Genomic DNA, 21,476 nt, shown 5'->3' with positions numbered 1-21,476 from the left:
GCAAGCGGCACCACCAAGCAAGCGGAACCATGAAGACCAAGGAGCTCTCCAGACAGGTCAGGCACAAAGTTGTGGAGAAGTACAGATCATGGTTGGGTTATAAAAAAATATCAGAAACTTTGAACATCTCACAGAGCACCAATAAATCCATTATTAAAAAATGGAAAGAATATGGCACTACAACAAACCTGCCAAGAGAGGGCTGCCCACCAAAACTCACGGACCAGACAAGGAGGGTATTCATCAGAGAGGCAACAAAGAGACCAAAGATTACCCTGAAGGAGCAGCAAAGCTCCACAGAGGAGATTGGAGTATCTGTCCATAGAACCCCTTTAAGCCATATACTCCATAGACCTGGGCTTTACGGAAGAGTGGCCAGAATAAAGGCATTGCTTAAAGAAAAATGTAAGCAAACACGTTTGGTGTTCTCCAAAAGGCATGTGGGAGACTCCCCAAACATATGGAAGAAGGTACTCTGCTCAGATGAGACTAAAATTGAGCTTTTTGGACATCAAGGAAAACACTATGTCTGGCACTAACCCAACCCCTCTCATCACCCCGCGAACACCATCCCCACAGTGAAGCATGGTGGTGGCAGTATCATGCTATGGGAATGATTTTCATCGTCAGGGACTGGGAAACTGGTCAGAATTGAAGGAATGATGGATGGCGCTAAACACAGGGAAATTCTTGAGGGAAACCTGTTTCAGTCTTCCAGAGATTTGAGACTGGGACGGAGGTTCACCTTCCAGCAGGACAATGACCTGCTAAAGCATTCTGCTAAAGCAACACTCAAGTGGTTTAAGGGAAACATTTAATTGTCTTGGAATGGCCTAGTCAAAGCCCAGACCTCAATCCAATTGAGAATCTGTGGTATGACTTAAAGATTGCTGTACACCAGACGAACCCATCCAACTTGAAGGAGCTGGAGCAGTTATTCCTTGAAGAATGGGCAGAAATCCCAGTGGCTAGATGTGCCAAGCTTATAGAGACATACCCCAAGAGACTTGCAGCTGTAATTGCTGCAAAAGGTGGCTCTACAAAGTATTGACTTTTGGGGGGGGGGGGGGGGGGGGGGTTGAATAGTTATGCATGCTGAAGTATTCCGTTTTTTGTCTTCTTGTTTGTTTCACAATAAAAAATATTTTGCATTTATATTTATATTTAGGCATGTTGTGTACATTAAATGATACAAACCCCCTGAAAAATCTATTTTAATTCCAGGTTGTAAGGCAACAAAATAGGAAAAATGCCAAGGGGGTGAATACTTTTGCAAGCCACTGTATTGCGTCTCAATCCACCGCATCTGCCAGTGTAGCACTTCCGCATCTGCATTGAAAGGTGGCAGAGTTACAGCAGTGTTTGTCAGACCGTGTCACCATCTCATCACGAACATGATGGTGTTCTCTAGGACTCGTCTGAAGGTAACCAGTTCCGGTTTAAAAAACTAATCTAAGTATGAAGGTAGTTTTGTTCCTACCCAAAAAATAGAGCTTCAATATGTGTAAAAAAAGATATATGTATATATTTCCTACAACACTTCAAAACCTTGCTACTTATGATTAATTGTTTTACTGTCCTTTTCTGCCCTTTTTGTCACTTTTATGGGCTTAGAAGTAAAGGCCCAAATCAATATTTTTATATACACTGCTCAAAAAAATAAAGGGAACACTAAAATAACACATCCTAGATCTGAATGAATGAAATAATCTTATTAAATACTTTTATCTTTACATAGTTGAATGTGTTGACAACAAAATCACACAAAAATAATCAATGGAAATCCAATTTATCAACCCATGCAGGTCTGGATTTGGAGTCACACTCAAAATTAAAGTGGAAAACCACACTACAGGCTGATCCAACTTTGATGTAATGTCCTTATAACAAGTCAAAATGAGGCTCAGTAGTGTGTGTGGCCTCCACGTGCCAGTATGACCTCCCTACAACGCCTGGGCATGCTCCTGATGAGGTGGCAGATGGTCTCCTGAGGGATCTCCTCCCAGACCTGGACTAAAGCATCCGCCAACTCCTGGACAGTCTGTGATGCAACGTGGCGTTGGTGGATGGAGCGAGACATGATGTCCCAGATGTGCTCAATTGGATTCAGGTCTGGGGAACGGGCGGGCTAGTCCATAGCATCAATGCCTTCCTCTTGCAGGAACTGCTGACACACTCCAGCCACATGAGGTCTAGCATTGTCTTGCATTAGGAGGAACCCAGGGCCAACCGCACCAGCATATGGTCTCACAAGAGGTCTGAGGATCTCATCTCGGTACCTAATGGCAGTCAGGCTACCTCTGGCGAGCACATGGAGGGCTGTGTGGCCCCCCAAAGAAATGCCACCCCACACCATGACTGACCCACCGCCAAACCGGTCATGTTGGAGGATGTTGCAGGCAGCAGAACGTTCTCCACGGCGTCTTCAGACTGTCACGTCTGTCACATGTGCTCAGTGTGAACCTGCTTTCATCTGTGAAGAGCACAGGGCGCCAGTGGCGAATTTGCCAATCTTGGTGTTCTCTGGCAAATGCCAAACGTCCTGCACGGTGTTGGGCTGTAAGCACAACCCCCACCTGTGGACGTCGGGCCCTCATACTACCCTCATGGAGTCTGTTTCTGACCGTTTGAGCAGACACATGCACATTTGTGGCCTGCTGGAGGTCATTTTGCAGGGCTCTGGCAGTGCTCCTCCTGCTCCTCCTTGCACAAAGGCGGAGGTAGCGGTCCTGCTGCTGGGTTGTTGCCCTCCTATGGCCTCCTCCACGTCTCCTGATGTACTGGCCTGTCTCCTGGTAGCGCCTCCATGCTCTGGACACTACGCTGACAGATACAGCAAACCTTCTTGCCACAGCTCGCATTGATGTGCCATCCTGGATGAGCTGCACTACCTGAGCCACTTGTGTGGGTTGTAGACTCCGTCTCATGCTACCACTAGAGTGAAAGCACCGCCAGCATTCAAAAGTGACCAAAACATCAGCCAGGAAGCATAGGAACTGAGAAGTGGTCTGTGGTCCCCACCTGCAGAACCACTCCTTTATTGGGGGTGTCTTGCTAATTGCCTATAATTTCCACCTGTTGTCTATTCCATTTGCACAACAGCATGTGACATTTATTATCAATCAGTGTTGCTTCCTAAGTGGACAGTTTGATTTCACAGAACTGTGATTGACTTGGAGTTACATTGTGTTGTTTAAGTGTTCCCTTTATTTTTTTGAGCAGAATATATATATATATATTGACCTAGATGTGTGTATATATATATATATATATATATATATATATATATATATATATATATATATATATATATATATATATACCTAAAGGGGTCCTACAATTCTAAATCAAATAGCTAAATGATCCACAGTATAACCATCTTAAAACAATTCCATATGTCAGCTTATGCATCTAGGTCAACCTCATTCCCCTACTCCTCTCTCTGCCATGTGATGAACAGAACCAGGTAGGCAACAGCACCACAGGAACCCTGCAGCAAACATAGTACAGTCTAGGACTGGTGCTGAAAAACCCTCTTCCTTACACTCACATAAAGGCTGTATTATGGAGCTCGGAAAGCTCTTTTAATAAATACTAGGCCAAGAGAGACGCTGTCATGGGCGATGCGCAGAGAGAGGAGAAGGTAAAACAAGGACAACCCAGCTAGACCGTGCTCTGCTCTGCTAAGGAGAAGCATGCTTCAGACTGACCAACAAGAGTCTTCCTTTTGGACGCTGTTGCGTACGAGCTGACACACACACAGCACTCTCTCTCACATACACGCACATCCACAGTCACAGCCACACTCAGCCAGCATAGAAGTTGAAATTCCACTGTGAACAGACAGTAACATTCAGCCAGCATAGAAGTTGAAATTCCACTGTGAACAGACAGTAACATTCAGCCAGCATAGAAGTTGAAATTCCACTGTGAACAGACAGTAATAAGATAATTCTACCAATCTGGTTTATTATACTGACTTTAGAAAACCAACCAATGTGAGTGTCAGTGATACTTTTCCTTCGTTTTGACACAAACTCATTCATTGATGGGCGACCGACTTACTCTATCAAAATTGAGATCTAGTGTAGTAATTGAATCCAGAGCTACATGTGAAGGGACGTTAGTAAGGCAATGTGACGAGGATCACTCTGTTCCCATCACACTCTCAATGAAAGTGAAGGTCTGCTGTGGTTTGTTACCACTGAGTGTATGTCAACTGGTTTACGTTTGGCATGAAGTAGTAGAGACTCACCGAACACAGTCCTGGCTGGGACGGACTCTCTGTTGAGCCAGAAGGACACCTGGGACAGGATCACCGTCATGATGCAGGGCAGGTACGTCTGGATGACAAAATAACCAATCTTCCTCTTCAGGTGGAAGTGTGTCGTCATGACAACATACTCTCCTGTTTTTCGGGAAGGTGGGATGGAGGGAAACAGAAACAGTTGAAAATCAGGAGAAGGGACTGTGTCATCTGAGTTGGAGAGCCACTTCATAGAGCTCTAGTGCTCCTGTGAATCCTAAATATTTGATCTGATATACTCCAAAAATGTGTGAGAATACAGTTCTGTCTGCGTCAACGTACCCCCCTCCCAAAACAGAAATAAAAGCCAATTAGAAAAAAAAAGATATACAAAATATTACATCCAATTAGTCTATGTAGTGTGATGGTTTTGTGCACTCCATAATCTTCAGCTGTCGTGTAAGACTATTAAACCATACCGAAGAGGAAGTCTGTCTATGTGCTTTGTAGAGGTTAGTCATGTTACACACATGGAGTAGTTTTATTGGCAGACATTTATTACTATTGTTTAGGTCTCATTTATCAACTAATTCAATAATGTGGCATGGAGTTAGTTGATAATAACCCAATTCATCAATGCATTTAGAGCAATAACATATTGAATGCTCTGCGACAGCATTGGGAATGGCTTAGGTCAGTGTGGCCCGCCAAATTTGGCCCGCGGGTGGATTTATTTGAAATATGTTGCCAAGTATTCCCACGCAGAGAGAAACGTGATTGTATACAAATGTTTGCAAGGTTTGAAAGGATTCTGTTTTAGTCAAATATTAGATTTGTTTGAGCTTCTTGCAGTCAACTTGCATACAAATGATTTGTAATCATGTTACCGGCCCCCGACCATCGGCTCAAGAAAAAAACTGGCCAGTGGCGGAATTGAGTTGATGGTCCCTGATTTAGCTAGTAATACATTAGCTCTTTATGTTTGACAGAGATTTCAACAAAGGAATCATTCAATGGTCATGCAACATTAATTACATTGGTTTTGATAAATCAATGGTTCCTCAGAATTAGCATATACAATTGAATGAGATAGGTATTGACACTTTCAAACACAGACCAATACAGAAACACTCAAATCTACCTTTCTGCTTGCAGTTAAATGCACTGTAAAGGGGTCACCGATTTTACTTTGTCACTACCTTTGCCAGTATCAATGTACCAAAAAGAAGGGAAAGGATGTGATGCCCACAAGGGAAATGAGAAATCTGGGACATGTTCTCAGAGTAAGCCTACAAACACAGAGCAGTGGAAGTGAGAGAACAGAGAGGGAAGTTTAGTGTAGGTAGCCACTACATGACCCAAAGTATGTGGACACCTGCTTGTCAAACATGTCATTCCAAAATCATGGGCATTAATATGGAGTTGGTCGCTCATTTGCTGCTGTAACAGCCACCACTCTTCTGGGAAGGCTTTCAACTAGATGTTGGAGCATTGATGTGAGGACTTGCTTCCGTTCAGCTATAAGAGCATTAGTGAGGTCCGGCACTGATGTAGGGAAATTTGGCCTGGCTCGCAGTCAGTGTTCCAATTTATCCCAAAGGTGTTTGATGGGGTTGACGTCAGAGCTCTGTGCAGGCCAGTCAAGTTCTTCCACAACAATCTCGACAAACCCTTTCTGTATGGACCTTGCTTTGTCTCTCTCTGCCTCTGTCTCTCTCTCTCTGTCCATCTCTCTCTGTCCCACTTGCTCTCTCGCTCGCTCGCTCCCTCCCTCGCTCGCTCCCTCCCTCCCTCCCTCCCTGCCTCCCTCCCTCCCTCCCTCCCTCCAATGTCTGCGAGCTTTACACCACTCCAGCCGACACTTAGCATCACTCATGGTGATCTTAGGATTGTGTGGGGCTACTCGGACATGGAAATCCATATTATTAAGCTCCCGACGAACAGTTATTGTGCTGACGTTGCTTCCAGAGGCAGTTTGGAACTCGGTAGTGAGTGTTGCAACCGAGGACAGACTATTTTTTACGCGCTACATGCTTCAGCACTCGGCAGTCCCGTTCTGTGAGCTTGTGTGGCCTACCACTTCACGGCTGAGCCGTTGTTGCTCCTAGATATTTCCACTTCATAAAAACAGCACTTACATTTGACTGGGGCAGCCCTAACAGGGCAGTAATTTGACGAACTGACTTGTTGAAAAGGTGACATCCTATGACGGTGCAACATTGAAAGTCACTGAGCTCTTCAGTAAGGCCACTCTACTGTCAATGTTTGTCTATGGCGATTGCATGGCGGTGTGATCGATTTTACACACCTGTCAGAAATGGGTGTGGCTGAAATAGCCGAATCCACAAATTTGAAGGGATGTCCACATACTTTTGTATATATAGTGTATTTTACAAGGGAAACAGACCTGTGCTGGACTGGACAACCCCAGAGTCCACACTTTGCCCCATCAGATCATACTGGTTGAGCCGAGAGCCATCTTCAGCCACCACAACAGACTGGGCTGCTCCTCTTGTCCACACGTACACAACCTCAGCCCTGGTGTAAGCATCTGTCAGAAAGAAGAGAGAGCAGTGGTGTGTATTCATGGATGCCAAGGAGAGGCAGGCATCCCCAAAAAATTACCAAGAAAGAAACATAAAAAAATTAATATTTTGTTTGTGTTTAATAATTTTCCTTCAATTCGCAAGTGGCTGAATGTATCTCACCGGAGAAAAGCATCTGAGCAAGCGAAACAGCGCCCCTCTATCTCTGTATGTGTAGGCCATCTATTTGATGCTGTCTGGTCAAAAAGAGTATGACATTGTTGCCGCCCGTAGCATTGAATGCAAAATACAAAATACTAGCCAATCAGCGTTGCGCTCAACTGTGAACGGCCCTGGGGCACCAAAAAAAAGCCAGTTGGGATTTGGGATCACTCCAATCACATCACATCGAGAGCAATACGTCATTGACAGAAACAACTCGTTGTGTTGTTGTCCTCCGGTGGCTAGCCAGAAATCAAAAATTGTCCCTTTCCTAAATTAGCCATGGATGGAGATAGGGATTTGGACTTGTGGTTTTACTTAATTCTTCGTACTGGCCAACGATTAGAACGGCGATTCTGATCCAACCAAAAATTCATACATTGTGCCTCTGGCCTGAGAGGATGGAAGTTCAAAATGTAGCTAGATGTAGAAGGCTAATGTTAACTAGCTAACGTTGCCCATATAAGGAAGTTAGGCTAGCGAACAAGCATTTTAGCCAGGTAGCCTAGGACAACAACAAAAACAAAGTGTGTACAATGTGACAGAGTCATAGACCGTAGAGAGAGTCAGCATGGTTTTTCTACTTGCACAAACGCATGTACACACACACACACACACACACACACACACACACACACACACACACACACACACACACACACACACACACACACACACACACACACACACACACACACAGAATTCAGAACCATGGACCTCCACAACATTTTTTAGGTTTCCGTTGATTAGACAAAATTGTTTTTGGTGTCATTTAGTTGTCACTGTATTAGACATAGGTGATTGGATGATGATGAAATGTTGAAGTTGAAATGGCGCTGGATTAGTTGAGGGAGCGCCTGTTTTCTTTGAAACTTGTGGTAACTCTCTGTGGTTCTAAATCAATAGTTGTTTAGTAGTCAGAAAACGTGGGGAACATTAACTTATCATGCTGTAGGTCATGTAACTGTTTGTTACATGCAATATGCTTTGTGAACTTCACCGGGAAGAGGTTGCTCTCCGGTTTTGTGATGAAACAAAGGTGTGGTTCAATTTATTCTGCCACTGTGTGTTCTTACTGTCTCTGCCTTAGGCCTATATATCACAGTGGCAAGGCATATGAACTAACAGTTTGTAGAGAAAACAACGCAATTATCACAACACATAGGTTGTAATATGGCTTTTTGTTCTGGATTCCCCAGTGATTTTACCCACGCACCGCTACTGAGAGAGAGGGAAAGAGAAACAAACAACATCTCAATCTGACTGACCGTTAAACAACCAAGTCAGATTTCTTCCCACCTGGTGACCTAGCCAACACGTAAAGTGTTGCTTCAGCACTGTTGAGGATTTGTACTGCAGGGGAGCCTCATCACTGAAATATTTAGCGAGCCAGTTTAAAGTTGAGAGTTGGTCTTTATTCAAGGTGTGTTATTCTGAACAAACTGACTCATTATCGTTGGGCTCCTCTCTCTCTCTCTCTCTCTCTCTCTCTCTGTGTCTCTCTCTCTCTCTCTCTCTCTCTCTCTCTCAATTCAAAGGGGCTTTATTTGCATGAGAAACATCTGTTTACATTGCCAAAGGTAGTGAAATAAACAATAAACAAAAGAGAGAAGACATAAAGCATCAACAAAAAACTATTTCTCCCTCTCGACTTCTCGAGGATAATTTGGCGTCAGAAGACCTGGCAGCAATGAGCAGCTGGCACAATGGAACTGGAAGTATGACAGGGAGTACTGCCTCCGATAAACAGAGGTCTACAGTATGCTGGCGGGTCTTGGTGGGGCCTGGCGGGCCTGGGAGGCCAGGTCCTGCCTGAGAACAGCTGTTACGCCACTGTCAACTCCTATCAGGTACGAGTACTGGGTTTCCTGTTGGAAGGGAAAGACAAAGAGAGCGGAGGAAAACAGTGAATCACTCACAGCTGCCGAACTTCAGTGGGCAAGCATGGGCATCCATGGGGAAGTCCTCCAGGTGCATGGGACACTCTGCCCTTACGGTCAGTCTGGAGGGAGGGAGGGAAAGAGAGAGAGCGAGAGAGAGAGAGATAGAGAGAGACACACACAGAGAGAGAAAGATAGACAGAGAGAGAGAGAGAGAGAGAGAGAGAGAGAGAGAGAGAGAGAGAGAGAGAGCGAGAGAGAGAGAGAGAGAGAGAGAGACAGACAGAGAGAGAGAGAGAGAGAGAGAGAGAGACAGAGACAGAGACAGAGACAGAGATGAGAGCAAGATAAGATACAACAAATTCCTTCTGCAAATCTAATTGAAGGAATGGAGGGACAGTGCTGCAAAGCTCTGAGCCACAGCCTTTTGCTGACAGCACAGTGAAAAGGGGAATGTCAAACAAACCATGACATGTCACCCATTCGTCTTCTCTACGACATAAATATTAACTCACACTGCGTCCTTATCTGCTAATAAACATGTTAAAGAATGTTTTATGGCCACCCTCTGTGACCCACACGTTAGCTCCATTTTGTGGGCCATGGAAATTCACATCTGGGACCATTATTTATGATGATTCAGCTCAAATGAAAACTCACAGCGAGCCTCCACTCTACCACTCTAGTCTACACTACTCGCTCCACTCACTATGGGTCTTGGTGCTCTCCACTGCCACTCCTTTTTAAGGATAAATCATTTTCTGGATACCAACAGTATTTTCTAGAGCATAAATTACCAAAACATTATAATGTACTAGAGTCCCGATCATCGTGGGACTGATAGACGTATGCTTATTATCTGTAGAGAAAACCACGTTCCGCTTCCCAGTGAGGATTTCCACTTTCCGTGTTAAAAGTACCTCTTCCTAAATCTAATATGAAGAAAGCAGACTATATCCCAGTTGGGAAAATGGTTTCTCTCACCTCATAGTATAGAGCAGAGTTCCCTCCTCTGTGATTCGTAGGAGTTTGTTGGGCATAGTCATGTTGTGTGCCACAGACTTCTTGCCATTGTGAAAGAATGTGTCAGGGGTCCAGATTTTACTGGCCATCAGGTTGTTCAAACGGAGAACCGCCATTGGCCCTTTAAATTTTAGCCGCTCGTCCTTCCAGCTTTGACGGAAGAACACATCAATGGTGTATTCCTGTAAGAGAGAATGCAAGATCAGCACCTGGAAGAGGTAGGTTGTCCTGCCCTAATCGTCCTATATCTGCCAGACATGTTACAGACCACATGCTGCTGAGTAATGCACACGCCCACTTTTCACCACTTTGTTTCTCTCTCACGTCACTCAGGCTTCCATGTAGCAGCAATGGCCTATTTGTCCTGCTGGTGACTGTCTTGTCTTGTCAAGGAAGAGGCTTCAACAAAGGTAGGTCTATCTAACTGGTGGAGTGGCTTCCGTCTCTGTCTTCCAGCTTGTCCTCATGAATGTATCCTCCATAAACATGAGGAAGAAGCACAGTGCTCTAGATTTTAGCGCACCAAAAAATACAAACACTGGCATGATATATCACTCTAACATGCACTAATCACTATGGCTAAGCATGTCATTGTTTCAGAATGCCTGACAGAGTTAGCTAGCCAGTGAAATTAAAAGGTGCTTCTCAGTTTTCTCCCGACCGTGAGTTAATTTGTTTGAACGGTAACAGATCAGTGAGTTCATTAGTTTGAACGGTAACAGAGCATTGAGTTAACTAGTGTGAACAGTAACAGATCAGTGAGGTAATTAGTTTGAACGGTAACAGATCAGTGAGTTAATTAGTTTGAACGGTAACAGATCAGTGAGTTAATTAGTTTGAACGGTAACAGATCAGTGAGTTAATTAGTTTGAACGGTAACAGATCAGTGAGGTAATTAGTTTGAACGGTAACAGATCAGTGAGGTAATTAGTTTGAACGGTAACAGAGCAGTGAGTTAACTTGTTTGAACTGTAACAGATCAGTGAGGTAAATAGTTTGAACGGTAACAGATCAGTGAGGTAAATAGTTTGAACGGTAACAGATCCGTGAGGTAATTCGTGTGAACGGTAACAGATCCGTAAGGTAATTAGTGTGAACGGTAACAGATCCGTGAGGTAATTAGTGTGAACGGTAACAGATCCGTAAGGTATTTAGTGTGTACGATAACAGATCCATGAGGTAATTAGTGTGAACGGTAACAGATCCGTGAGGTAATTAGTGTGAACGGTAACAGATCAGTGAGGTAAATAGTTTGAACGGTAACAGATCCGTAAGGTAATTAGTTTGAACGGTAACAGATCAGTGAGGTAAATAGTTTGAACGGTAACAGATCAGTGAGGTAATTAGTGTGAACGATAACAGATCAGTGAGGTAGCTACTGGGAAGTGGTAGCTACTGTGTCTTCTGATCAGACCATTCCATTACTTACTGTACAGTAGCGCAGGCCCATATGTCAGAGCATGAACAGTAACTAACTCATATTACATCAAATACAAACGGTTCAAGTGCATAAATATTGAACCTTCATCAAGTAATACACTGTACATCATGGCCACGTCTAAAGACCAAGGCTATACAAGATCCAAAGTCGTTATACCCACATCAATACCAAGCCTCTCCGCTTGGGTCATGCCATGCAATACAAATTGACATACACGTGTACTTTCATTTAAGACTACAAGCGGCATTTATCTAGGAAATGACTGAGCCAATTGGTCTAATAACATTTCCTTGCTAGTGACATTTCATTTATGTCGAAAAACTAATGGGGGGCTGATCAAATCAATAAACACTTTACCTTTGAAACCACATGAAAATAGGTTAAGGGGAGAACAAGGACACAGAACTGGTGACATTTCAGAGAGGGGAATAACAGAGAGGAAAGACAGGCATACCATGTCATGGTCCGAGACGGGCCCAATACTCGTCACGAAAATGTCAGTCTTGACTTCAGTTACACGCTCTGTTGAACCAAGAAATTAGGAGAGTGAGTGGCGATCAGGGCTCCTCGTTAGCTCTAACTAGCTCGTAATCCTGGGGAGCATTTCTAGCCCATTGATCGTTTCATTCCCCAATTCTCACAGAGCCCCCTTCCAAAATGACACCTTACAATCCCGATTTTCACGTCAATAACCATTTCTGCAGTTCTCCGTTTCAGTGGCAGGACCTTTACCCGGGGACTGACTCAATCTCTTCATGAATTTTCAAATCTCTTGGCTGAGATCAAATTCCACCTGGTCTTTATGTGGCTGATGTATTGACAGTAACTTTGTCTACTGTATAGAGTTATGTTTCTTGAAGTGAATAATGGAAACATGATTTACATCAGGAATGGTGTCAATCATAATGTTTAATTTCTCTCCATTTGCCACTGAAAATGTACTATTCCCCTGCCTGTTTGACCTTCCACTCAGTCAATTCCATAAAAATCCCCTTCACGTTCCAGTAGGCCTACATATCTCTCCAAAACTCTGTCAAGCTGAGTCGAATATAAATCAGTATACGCAATAACTGTCTGGCACACAGTGCACTTCCATGAAAAATGACAAAACTACCCAAGGTCTCAATGAGAATATCCTACACCATATACTATTCCTCAAAAGAACAAGGGGAGTTATTTACCTGGGAGCTTTCATTTCAGTTTGCTTTCGTTTTCAAAAGATACCAGTTCTTGATATCATGCTTCTAAGGAAACAAGCTAACAGTAAATCATCCTCCTGTAGATTCCTCTGATACGAGTGCAAAGGCAGAGAAAACAAGATATGAGCATGCTTGTGACGATACGCAAGCACATTGCAGATGTATTTTTCATGAAGCAGGACAAAGGACTCCAGTCTGTAGTCAATATTCATGACTGTAAGTCACTTTGGATAAAACCGTCTGCTAAATGGCGTATATATTATATTATATAATATTATAGTATATTATATTATATTACTTTAAATCCTGTTTTGATGTGCTCTGGACTGCTATCCTCCAAGTAATGGTATTGGCAAACCATCAATATTAAACCAACAGAGTGCTGCAACCTGGTGCCAACAATTCCAAATAACACAAATGATTCAGGAAATGACTAGCTGGAAAATACTTGACAGCATCATGCAATAAACATGTTATTGACTAAATCCAAGACACTCATCACCACCCATCTATCTCCCATCACCTCTATTTCCCTAAACTTCAGAATGATATGAGTTGGTGAGAAACCATTGTACAGTACTGTACCTCCCAACCCTGGTCTGAGACGATTGTCGTAGCCATCTAGAAGACTGTCTAGGATCCGGGTGAACACTGTCGTGTTGTCTTTCTGCTCGTCCGTCTGGCCATTCTGTCCAGAGCTGACGAAAAGGAAGAGCAATTTTGGAAAGTGAATTCGGTGAATCGATGCAGGAGTGTTGGAGCAAAATCCCAGCTGAGCAACTTCTCTTGATCCTTTAAAATCTACTTCCTCTGATGATACAGAATTGTAATAAAGCCATATGAATGTGAGAAATAGATTTATTTTATCCACAGGGCATGGAATTGTACACACACAGGACTCATAATGAAATATTTATACGTTAATGTGGTCTTTTAACAGCAAAGGACTCATTTAGTGTGCTCTTTGAGCAACATGAAACAAAACAGTTCATTCAAACTCAGAACATCCACAATCAGTAATTGTGTGAGTGGAGTAAACATCGCCACTCATTAATATCTCAACACAATAATCAACAGCAATACAGATTTCATTATGTTGCAAAATGTGTATTTTAACAAGTGGAAGTATAGATGGAGAGGGAAATGGTCAGCTTGGGAAGAGGGGGGGGGGGTTATTTTCTCTCTTTCAAAAATAATCACAGGATAGCCTTTCTCATAAATAATCACAGGAAAGCCTTTCTCATAAATAACCACAGGATAGCCTTTCTCATAATTAATCACAGGATAGCCTTTCTAATAATTAATCACAGGATAGCCTTTCTAATAATTAATCACAGGATAGCCTTTCTCATAAATAATCACAGGATAGCCTTTCTCATAAATAACCACAGGATAGCCTTTCTCATAATTAATCACAGGATAGCCTTTCTAATAATTAATCACAGGATAGCCTTTCTAATAATTAATCACAGGATAGCCTTTCTCATAATTAATCACAGGAAAGCCTTTCTCATAATTAATCACAGGAAAGCCTTTCTCATAATTAATCACAGGAAACCCTTTCTCATAATTAATCACAGGAAAGCCTTTCTCATAATTAATCACAGGAAAGCCTTTCTCATAATTAATCACAGGAAAGCCTTTCTCATAAATAATCACAGGAAAGCCTTTCTCATAAATAAATCACAGGAAACCCTTTCTCATAAATAAATCACAGGAAAGCCTTTCTCATAAATAACCACAGGAAAGCCTTTCTCATAAATAATCCCAGGAAAGCCTTTCTCATAAATAATAGTTCTGAGCAATCATCTTCCCTTTTTACACCCAATCGCGGACCACATTGGTTTGATTGCATGCTAAATAAACAGTCCTCAGTGTTTGGAAACAATCTCTGCTCAGAACGCAGCTTCAAGGAGAAGGGGAGGTCATCAAGATAAGTTAGCATGGACTTGCAAAGGGAAGGGAAGGGAACGGGGGAAACTGAAATGGCAAGTAGCAGAAGAGAACAGAACAGCCGAGAGGACATGCATGCAGGCGGCCGCAAATGTGAGAGAGAGAGATAGAGAGATAGAGAGATAGAGAGATAGAGAGAGAGATAGAGAGATAGAGAGATAGAGAGATAGAGAGATAGAGAGATAGAGAGATAGAGAGATAGAGAGATAGAGAGATAGAGAGATAGAGAGATAGATAGATAGATAGATAGATAGATAGATAGATAGATAGATAGATAGATAGATAGATAGATAGATAGATAGATAGATAGATAGATAGATAGATAGATAGATAGATAGATAGATAGATAGATAGATAGATAGATAGATAGATAGATAGATAGATAGATAGAGAGAGAGAGAGAGAGAGAGAGAGTTAGAGAGTTAGAGTTAGAGAGTTAGAGAGATAGTGAGAGAGAAGTGGGGGGCGGGGGGTCAGATCACACGGCTTTAAATGTGAGCAGGTAAACGATTCTTCTAAATAAGGACATGCTACTCACATCACTGCAGGAATTATATAGTTAATATGGCATCAACACAACTCTCATTCCCACATAGGCTATTTGTTAAAAATGCAGCTTCATGACAAAAATACTTTTAGGAAATATAAATAAGACAAATAATGAGACAAGCAATTGGAACAAGAGTCTGATATCAAACAATTCCACAGTTATGAATCTCTATTTTGTGTGAAACTTTAAGAAATGGCAAAATCTTCCATGCCATAGCTCAAGAGCCTAGACCACCAAAACAAAGATCTGAGGAACTGCCTGCAGGGTCATGTGAGGCTGAAAAACTCTAATCTGAATAAAACACACACATACACACACATGTATTTTCTGCTTGCTTGGCTTGCTGATACAATGAGTGAACACAACATGCCGAAGGTTTTCGATTTTCCCCAGATACAGTAGATTAGTTCATTATATCCTCCTCACAAAAAACACAACAGGAAACGTGCAAGGATGCCTCTTTTTTTAATTTCACCTTTATTTATCAATTAAAAACAAATATTTTTTTACAATGACGGCTTGGCCAGTGATGACTGGGAAGTGCGGTGCAATTATTATAAAAAAATTGAAACATTGAAATCACAGGACAGTACAGACATCATAACGCAGAAGGACAGGGACATTATGACAAACACAAACGTCAATACAGAACACTTACAGCAGCAGGAGAGCTGATATCACAACACAGCAGAACAGAAACACATGGCAACAACGTAACATTTAGTAAAAACAGTAAGCGAAGCTGAGAGGTAAACGAACAAACAGAGCACACGCAGCACATCATGCTATGTTCACTCCGTCACACTAACACAGACTTACACTTACATACACGCCTCCGAGTTCTTTCAAGTGAGGAATAATTAAAATGCACTTGACATAGAATATATTTGGGAATGGGAGGTGGGGACAGAGGATGGGAGAGGCAGAAGGAGAGAGAGAAGGGGGGTGCAGATAAGCAGAGAGCAATGAACTGGATGCTTATGAGCTGCTGGGGTCACTTCCTCATAAAACATCCTACACCACCCCCATCTACAGGTCATCTGAACAGCAACAGTACTGCTCACTGCTGCATGCCTTATATTTTATTTAACCTTTATTTAAGTAGGAAAGTTAAATAAATGCTGCTGCCTCCAGCCTGCCTACCTCACTCCCTGCCTCGCTCCCTCCCTCCCTGCCTCGCTCCCTCCCTCCCTGCCTCGCTCCCTCCCTCCCTGCCTCCCTACCTCTCTGCCTCCCTCCCTCCCTATCTCCCTCCCTCCCTGCCTCCCTACCTCTCTGCCTCCCTCCCTCCCTATCTCCCTACCTGCCTCCCTGCCTACCTCTCTGCCTCCCTCCCTCCCTACCTCCCTGCCTCCCTACCTCTCTGCCTCCCTCCCTCCCTCCCTCCCTACCTGCCTCCCTGCCTACCTCTCTGCCTCCCTCCCTCCCTCTCTGCCTCCCTGCCTACCTCTCTGCCTCCCTCCCTCCCTGCCTCCCTCCCTACCTGCCTCCCTGCCTACCTCTCTGCCTCCCTCCCTCCCTGCCTCCCTCCCTGCCTACCTCCCTGCCTACCTCTCTGCCTCCCTCCCTCCCTACCTCCCTCCCTGCCTACCTCTCTGCCTCCCTCCCTCCCTCCCTGCCTCTCTGCTTTCCCTACCTCCCTCCCTACCTGCCTCTCTGCCTCCTTCCCTCCCTACCTCCCTCTCTGCCTCCCTACCTCCCTCCCTACCTGCCTCCCTCCCTACCTCCCTCTCTCTCTGCCTCCCTCCCTCCCTGCCTACCTGCCTCTCTGCCTCCCTCCCTACCTCCCTCTCTCTCTTTCTCCCTGCCTACCTCCCTCTCTGCCTCCCTACCTCCCTCTCTCTATGCCTCCCTCCCTCCCTGCCTACCTGCTTCCCTGCCTCCCTCCCTACGTCCCTCTCTCTCTGCCTCCCTCCCTCCCTGCCTATTCCGTTAAAATATCACAACACCAATATCAACCTGTGCTCCTGATTATTGCGTTTGTTAAAAAACCCTCCATGGTTTGTTTTTGAGTTCTAGAGGTCAAAACAGTCAATCACAAGGCAGTAATTACACTGAAGTTTATGGTGACAGTTGTAAGGTGGAGTAATCAGGGAAGGTGTTTATTGGTTAAATGGACCATCCTTGAAGCAAGATACATTAAACTGTCTGTTGATTAATAGGGAAAATGTCACAGCTCACGGAAAATAAATCCTTAAATGGCAATTTCATTAGACTGATTAGATGTGGATGCAGCTCGGACAGTTCTACTGAATTATTTAGGCTAGCAGAATAGAAAAAAAAAAAACGTAATTCATTTAATAGTCACGCATCTTCATGCTATGTGATTCCACATGATCATATGCACACAAAGTTATCTAGGTATATGATGATCATATGCACACAAAGTTGTCTAGGTATATGATGATCATATGCACACAAAGTTATCTAGGTATATGCGGCTTCATTTGCAAATAGTGAATCCTTGATATTTGCATATTTTTGGTTCAATGTCAAACTTCTCAATGTTAATCCTAAAGACTGGATTAGCATTGAGGTGTAAATGCAAATGTCTGTCATTTCAATGGTGGGATTAATAGTGTGGTAATCACATGTCAAAAGCTATCATCTCTCATCCCATCTCACTGTGGTACTGAGTGGGTGGTCCGAGCACTGATGCCATCTGTATTCCCAGGTGTGACTTTTTATGTTGGACTAACCTCTACTTAAACTATGTCACTTGAAACACGTACATCCTTTGAATAAACGACAGAATGTCTGAGACATGCACTTCTCTACTCTGGTTGAACATTCAGTGTTATCCTATGTGGTTGCTTAGCATATGGAAACTGGAACACAGTATTTGCTATTTTGGGCAAATCCGCCCCAGCTCCTCTTATTATCGCAATTACAGTGTGGAGTCTTGAAGTGATGCCCTAATTACTGCCATCACAGAGTCATGCATAACATAAAATATGATCAGTTGGCAAAACATGATCATTACAATCATACCTTCTTATCCAGGATAATCAGGTGTTTGCTCTCAGACTGCCAGTGAGGGATGGATTCCAACATGACATGATTGCAGATCACAAAATATATTCTAATTCCACACTGTTGGGGACTTAAGAGATGAGCATATTGTCTCCGTAACTAGACCCTAGAACAGAACACAGTGATTCTCTTTTCTGGGCCAAATCTAGCTTGACAGTGAATATTTTGTTTGTGTGGTCGAAGCCCACCTTACCTTTTCCCACAAAGCACGTTGGCCACCAGCAAACAGGCCCACACACATATCAGTATGGCCGTTCCTGTCCGTCCACCCATGGTTGGAGAGTGGTTTGTCACTGAAGAAGGAAGACAACAACTACACATCAGAAAATAAAAAATAAAATACCACATCAGACAAAAAGCAGTACCATTGACAAGTCTGGCTCAAAAGAGAATCAAACAAGACACAAATGAAGAGGTGAGTGATTCTGAAACCAAGAGGATGAAGGAACACAAGAGACAGGCAACGTTCTAAGACCAGCCTTTCCCAAGAACTATGTTGTGTCTTTCAGTTCATATTAGTATCCAGCTTCTGTACACACAAAAACACGACTTACATTAAGATGTGGTGATGGGTCGAACCTCAAAGCTCTAAATATTTCACAAAATAGCCTATATAGGCTATCTTGAACTGAACTTTAACGGAACTGCATCCGTAAGCTCATATGTCACAAACCAAGCGTTCTCGTCACAAGTCAGATGTTAGTTAACAGCCGTTAAAGCCATCAGATATAATTTAGTGTTTTCAGTTTACTATATATTACACGTAATATAATTACCTGAAAAGAAAGCTAGCGAGAGCGCGTCTGAATTAACGTGATACACTGGCGGCGATGTATTGGTTTCGTAAAAAAAGAGCCACATTCCATGAAGAATCGATTTCGGATGATCCGTCGACATACATTACATTACGCATGCATATTGCATAAAGAATCAAACACGTTACCGGTTACATAGTCTTGTATGTCATTTGTTTTCATAGCACTTGTATAGCCTACTTAGTTTATTCATAGCCTGCAATTAAAAGGCGGCTGAAACCGCATATTAAACCAAATCCTCTTAGATTCACGCATTTTCACCTTCGTCCGAAATCATCATGTCAGCCCACTTTCAGAGGATGTAAGTGGTAGGATAATGTTATTGCGTTATGAGAATACAATTGTTGGCCAGATGCCCGTTTAACTGAACCATAAAAAAATCAAAAAATATATATAAAACGATGTTTCCCACGGCAGCAGCAATTAATTACCGGCGCAAAGGTATTGTAATCAATAGCTACACCATTATCAAACAAACGACTACAATAACCTGTAAATTAAAGATACATACTGTAGAAGATACGGCGCCTAATTTCTCCAAGCTGCGCTGGAATATACCGCAAACGAAGCGTATTAAACGATGTGCAATGTTCTGTTAAAATGTCGTTAGTTGACAAGGATTTGATAAACCAGGGATAATGCAGCTTAATGGGGGAAAAAATCATATACAGCACACTTTCTATATTATTCCGTGAAATGTGTCCCCAGTATAAACATCTTGAGTTCAGGGAGATATTGGCATTTCTCAATGCTCATTTTAAACATTCGTGTGTGGCGAGTAATTAAGCAACTGTATAATTCTACATTCGGAGCGCTGTCCAGGGATGAAACCACAGCAGATGCCAGTAAATCGTCTTCATTTTCAATAGCTAACTCCACATCCACCACTCCCCGACCGTTGCAACTCACATACCATCTATTTGAACTGGATTCAGCCTCTGTTAGGCTAAACACAACTCACTGCAGTTCGAACTGCAAGTCAAATTCCCCGACTCCCTTCTGCACCGAAAAAGACAAGCAAAATGAAAATTCACTTACAGTGATATGCCAGAGATGTTCGAGGCTGTCGTATTTTCAAACTTTTATGGATATCTTTTGTACACGGATTCGATTAGAACAATCCTCCAAGATCTCAGATCTGACGAAATGTAGCTTGAGTCTCGAGAAGTGGCAGCTGACGGTGCTGAGTATGCGCAGGTCGCGCGCACTGTTCAACGGTGTAGGGAGTGAAACTCTTCTCAGTCCCCAACAAATTGGCAATCTAACTACAAGATCTACTCTAAATACGGAGACTGCAGCCAAATAAAGCTTTACTTTACCAGGACAATGGTAACATATCACTGGGTAAACCGGATGTGAAATAGGCTGTGACTTCAAGCCAGGGCGATTTTATTTTAGAATGGAAGGTGGTACCAATGTCTCATCTAAAGACCAATCCGCCCATTGTTTATATTCAGCACAATGTAACTTCCACTGCTGTCGACTTCATCTTTTTTTCAGTGGCTGCAAAATCAAATCCTCTTACATTTTCAACCAGCTCCCTTGTCCCCCGCTCCCTTTTTCTTCCTGATTGATGTTTGACGTTTTCCGATAAAAACGGCGTTTTACATTTATAGAATTGGTTATATCAACTAGCACGAGATTTCGCTCTGAGCAAAACGAAGACTCCCAACTGATTATTCAATTATTATCTCATATCAATGAAGACACAATGCAAATAAAAATAACACATTCACACACACGAATACATTCTTCCCAATGTTAAGAAATACATATTCCCTCACCCGATATATTTGATGAGACAAGCCTCACTGAAAATTAACTTTAGTCACTCACTGTACCCCAAAAGCCCAGGATTCGCATCGAGATAACAGGACCGCCTGTTTACTGTCAAATATTATGCCGCTATGGCCTGCACTCCACGACTGAGCACAGACAGAGCTGTGCTGTGCTTCTGCAAAAACCGCCTGATGATACCGAGCGTATATTTTTGTAGTCATCTGCGTATTTCAAGTTAAACTACAAACCAGAAGACATTTTAATCATGATGAGATATGTAATAACGGAACATTTATGTAGCCGGTTTATTGACCTCAAAGCAAAATACACACTGATCTTATTGGTTTGTTTTAATACGTTTACGACACGCTATGATGACATCTAGACTACTCGTCCTTCATGTACAAATCATAACTCGTCAATGCGATATTGGCATTGGGTTTTATTTACCAGACTACGGAGACTGAAATGGAACCGGGCTTATGTGTTGTTTTATATGTGGTTAATATAGTGCATGTATGACTTATGGGTATTCAGTAAGGTTTCTGTCGCCCCCCCCCCCCCCCGTCTCTGTCGCTCTCGCTCTCTGTCTCTCAGTCTCTTGTGCTCTACACAGATAGTGAGGTTGCCTAGTCTACATGCATCGACCTTAGCCTGATGCTGCAAGTGCATAACTCGTTATTCAAAACTAAACGCCGAATTCTGACCAGACTTAATGTTATTGTAACGTAATGTCTAGTTCATTTGTTTGTGTGTGCGTGTGGGAACGCGGGAGGATATATATATATATATATATATATCTTACTCTCT

General features: G+C 42.9%; 1 protein-coding gene across 2 annotated transcripts in view; it reads right to left on the bottom strand.

The window, feature by feature from the left end:
* The window catches only part of LOC100380670 (gamma-aminobutyric acid type A receptor subunit alpha1), a 29,135-nt gene extending 8,300 nt beyond the window's left edge, over nucleotides 1-20,835 (bottom strand). Inside the window, exons 1-8 of one of the 2 annotated variants that reach the window (XM_014198037.3) lie at nucleotides 20,672-20,835; nucleotides 18,266-18,365; nucleotides 13,122-13,234; nucleotides 11,792-11,859; nucleotides 9,858-10,078; nucleotides 8,913-8,995; nucleotides 6,654-6,797; nucleotides 4,256-4,408 (exon numbers count right to left, since the gene is read on the bottom strand). In XM_014198037.3, the coding sequence (XP_014053512.1) occupies nucleotides 4,256-4,408; nucleotides 6,654-6,797; nucleotides 8,913-8,995; nucleotides 9,858-10,078; nucleotides 11,792-11,859; nucleotides 13,122-13,234; nucleotides 18,266-18,345 (862 nt within the window). In that variant the 5' untranslated portion in view covers nucleotides 18,346-18,365; nucleotides 20,672-20,835. Of the gene's footprint in view, nucleotides 1-4,255; nucleotides 4,409-6,653; nucleotides 6,798-8,912; nucleotides 8,996-9,857; nucleotides 10,079-11,791; nucleotides 11,860-13,121; nucleotides 13,235-18,265; nucleotides 18,366-19,925; nucleotides 20,287-20,671 lie in introns of those variants that run through there. The other variant, XM_014198036.3, reaches the window with a different exon arrangement.
* Nucleotides 20,836-21,476: the final 641 nt, after the last annotated feature.

This window comes from Salmo salar, chromosome 04 (assembly GCF_965601325.2).
Source record: "Salmo salar chromosome 04, fSalSal1, whole genome shotgun sequence".
NCBI classification, from domain to species: domain Eukaryota; kingdom Metazoa; phylum Chordata; class Actinopteri; order Salmoniformes; family Salmonidae; genus Salmo; species Salmo salar.
Note: the sequence above shows the minus strand (reverse complement) of the source record. Positions and strands in the feature narration are given on the sequence as shown.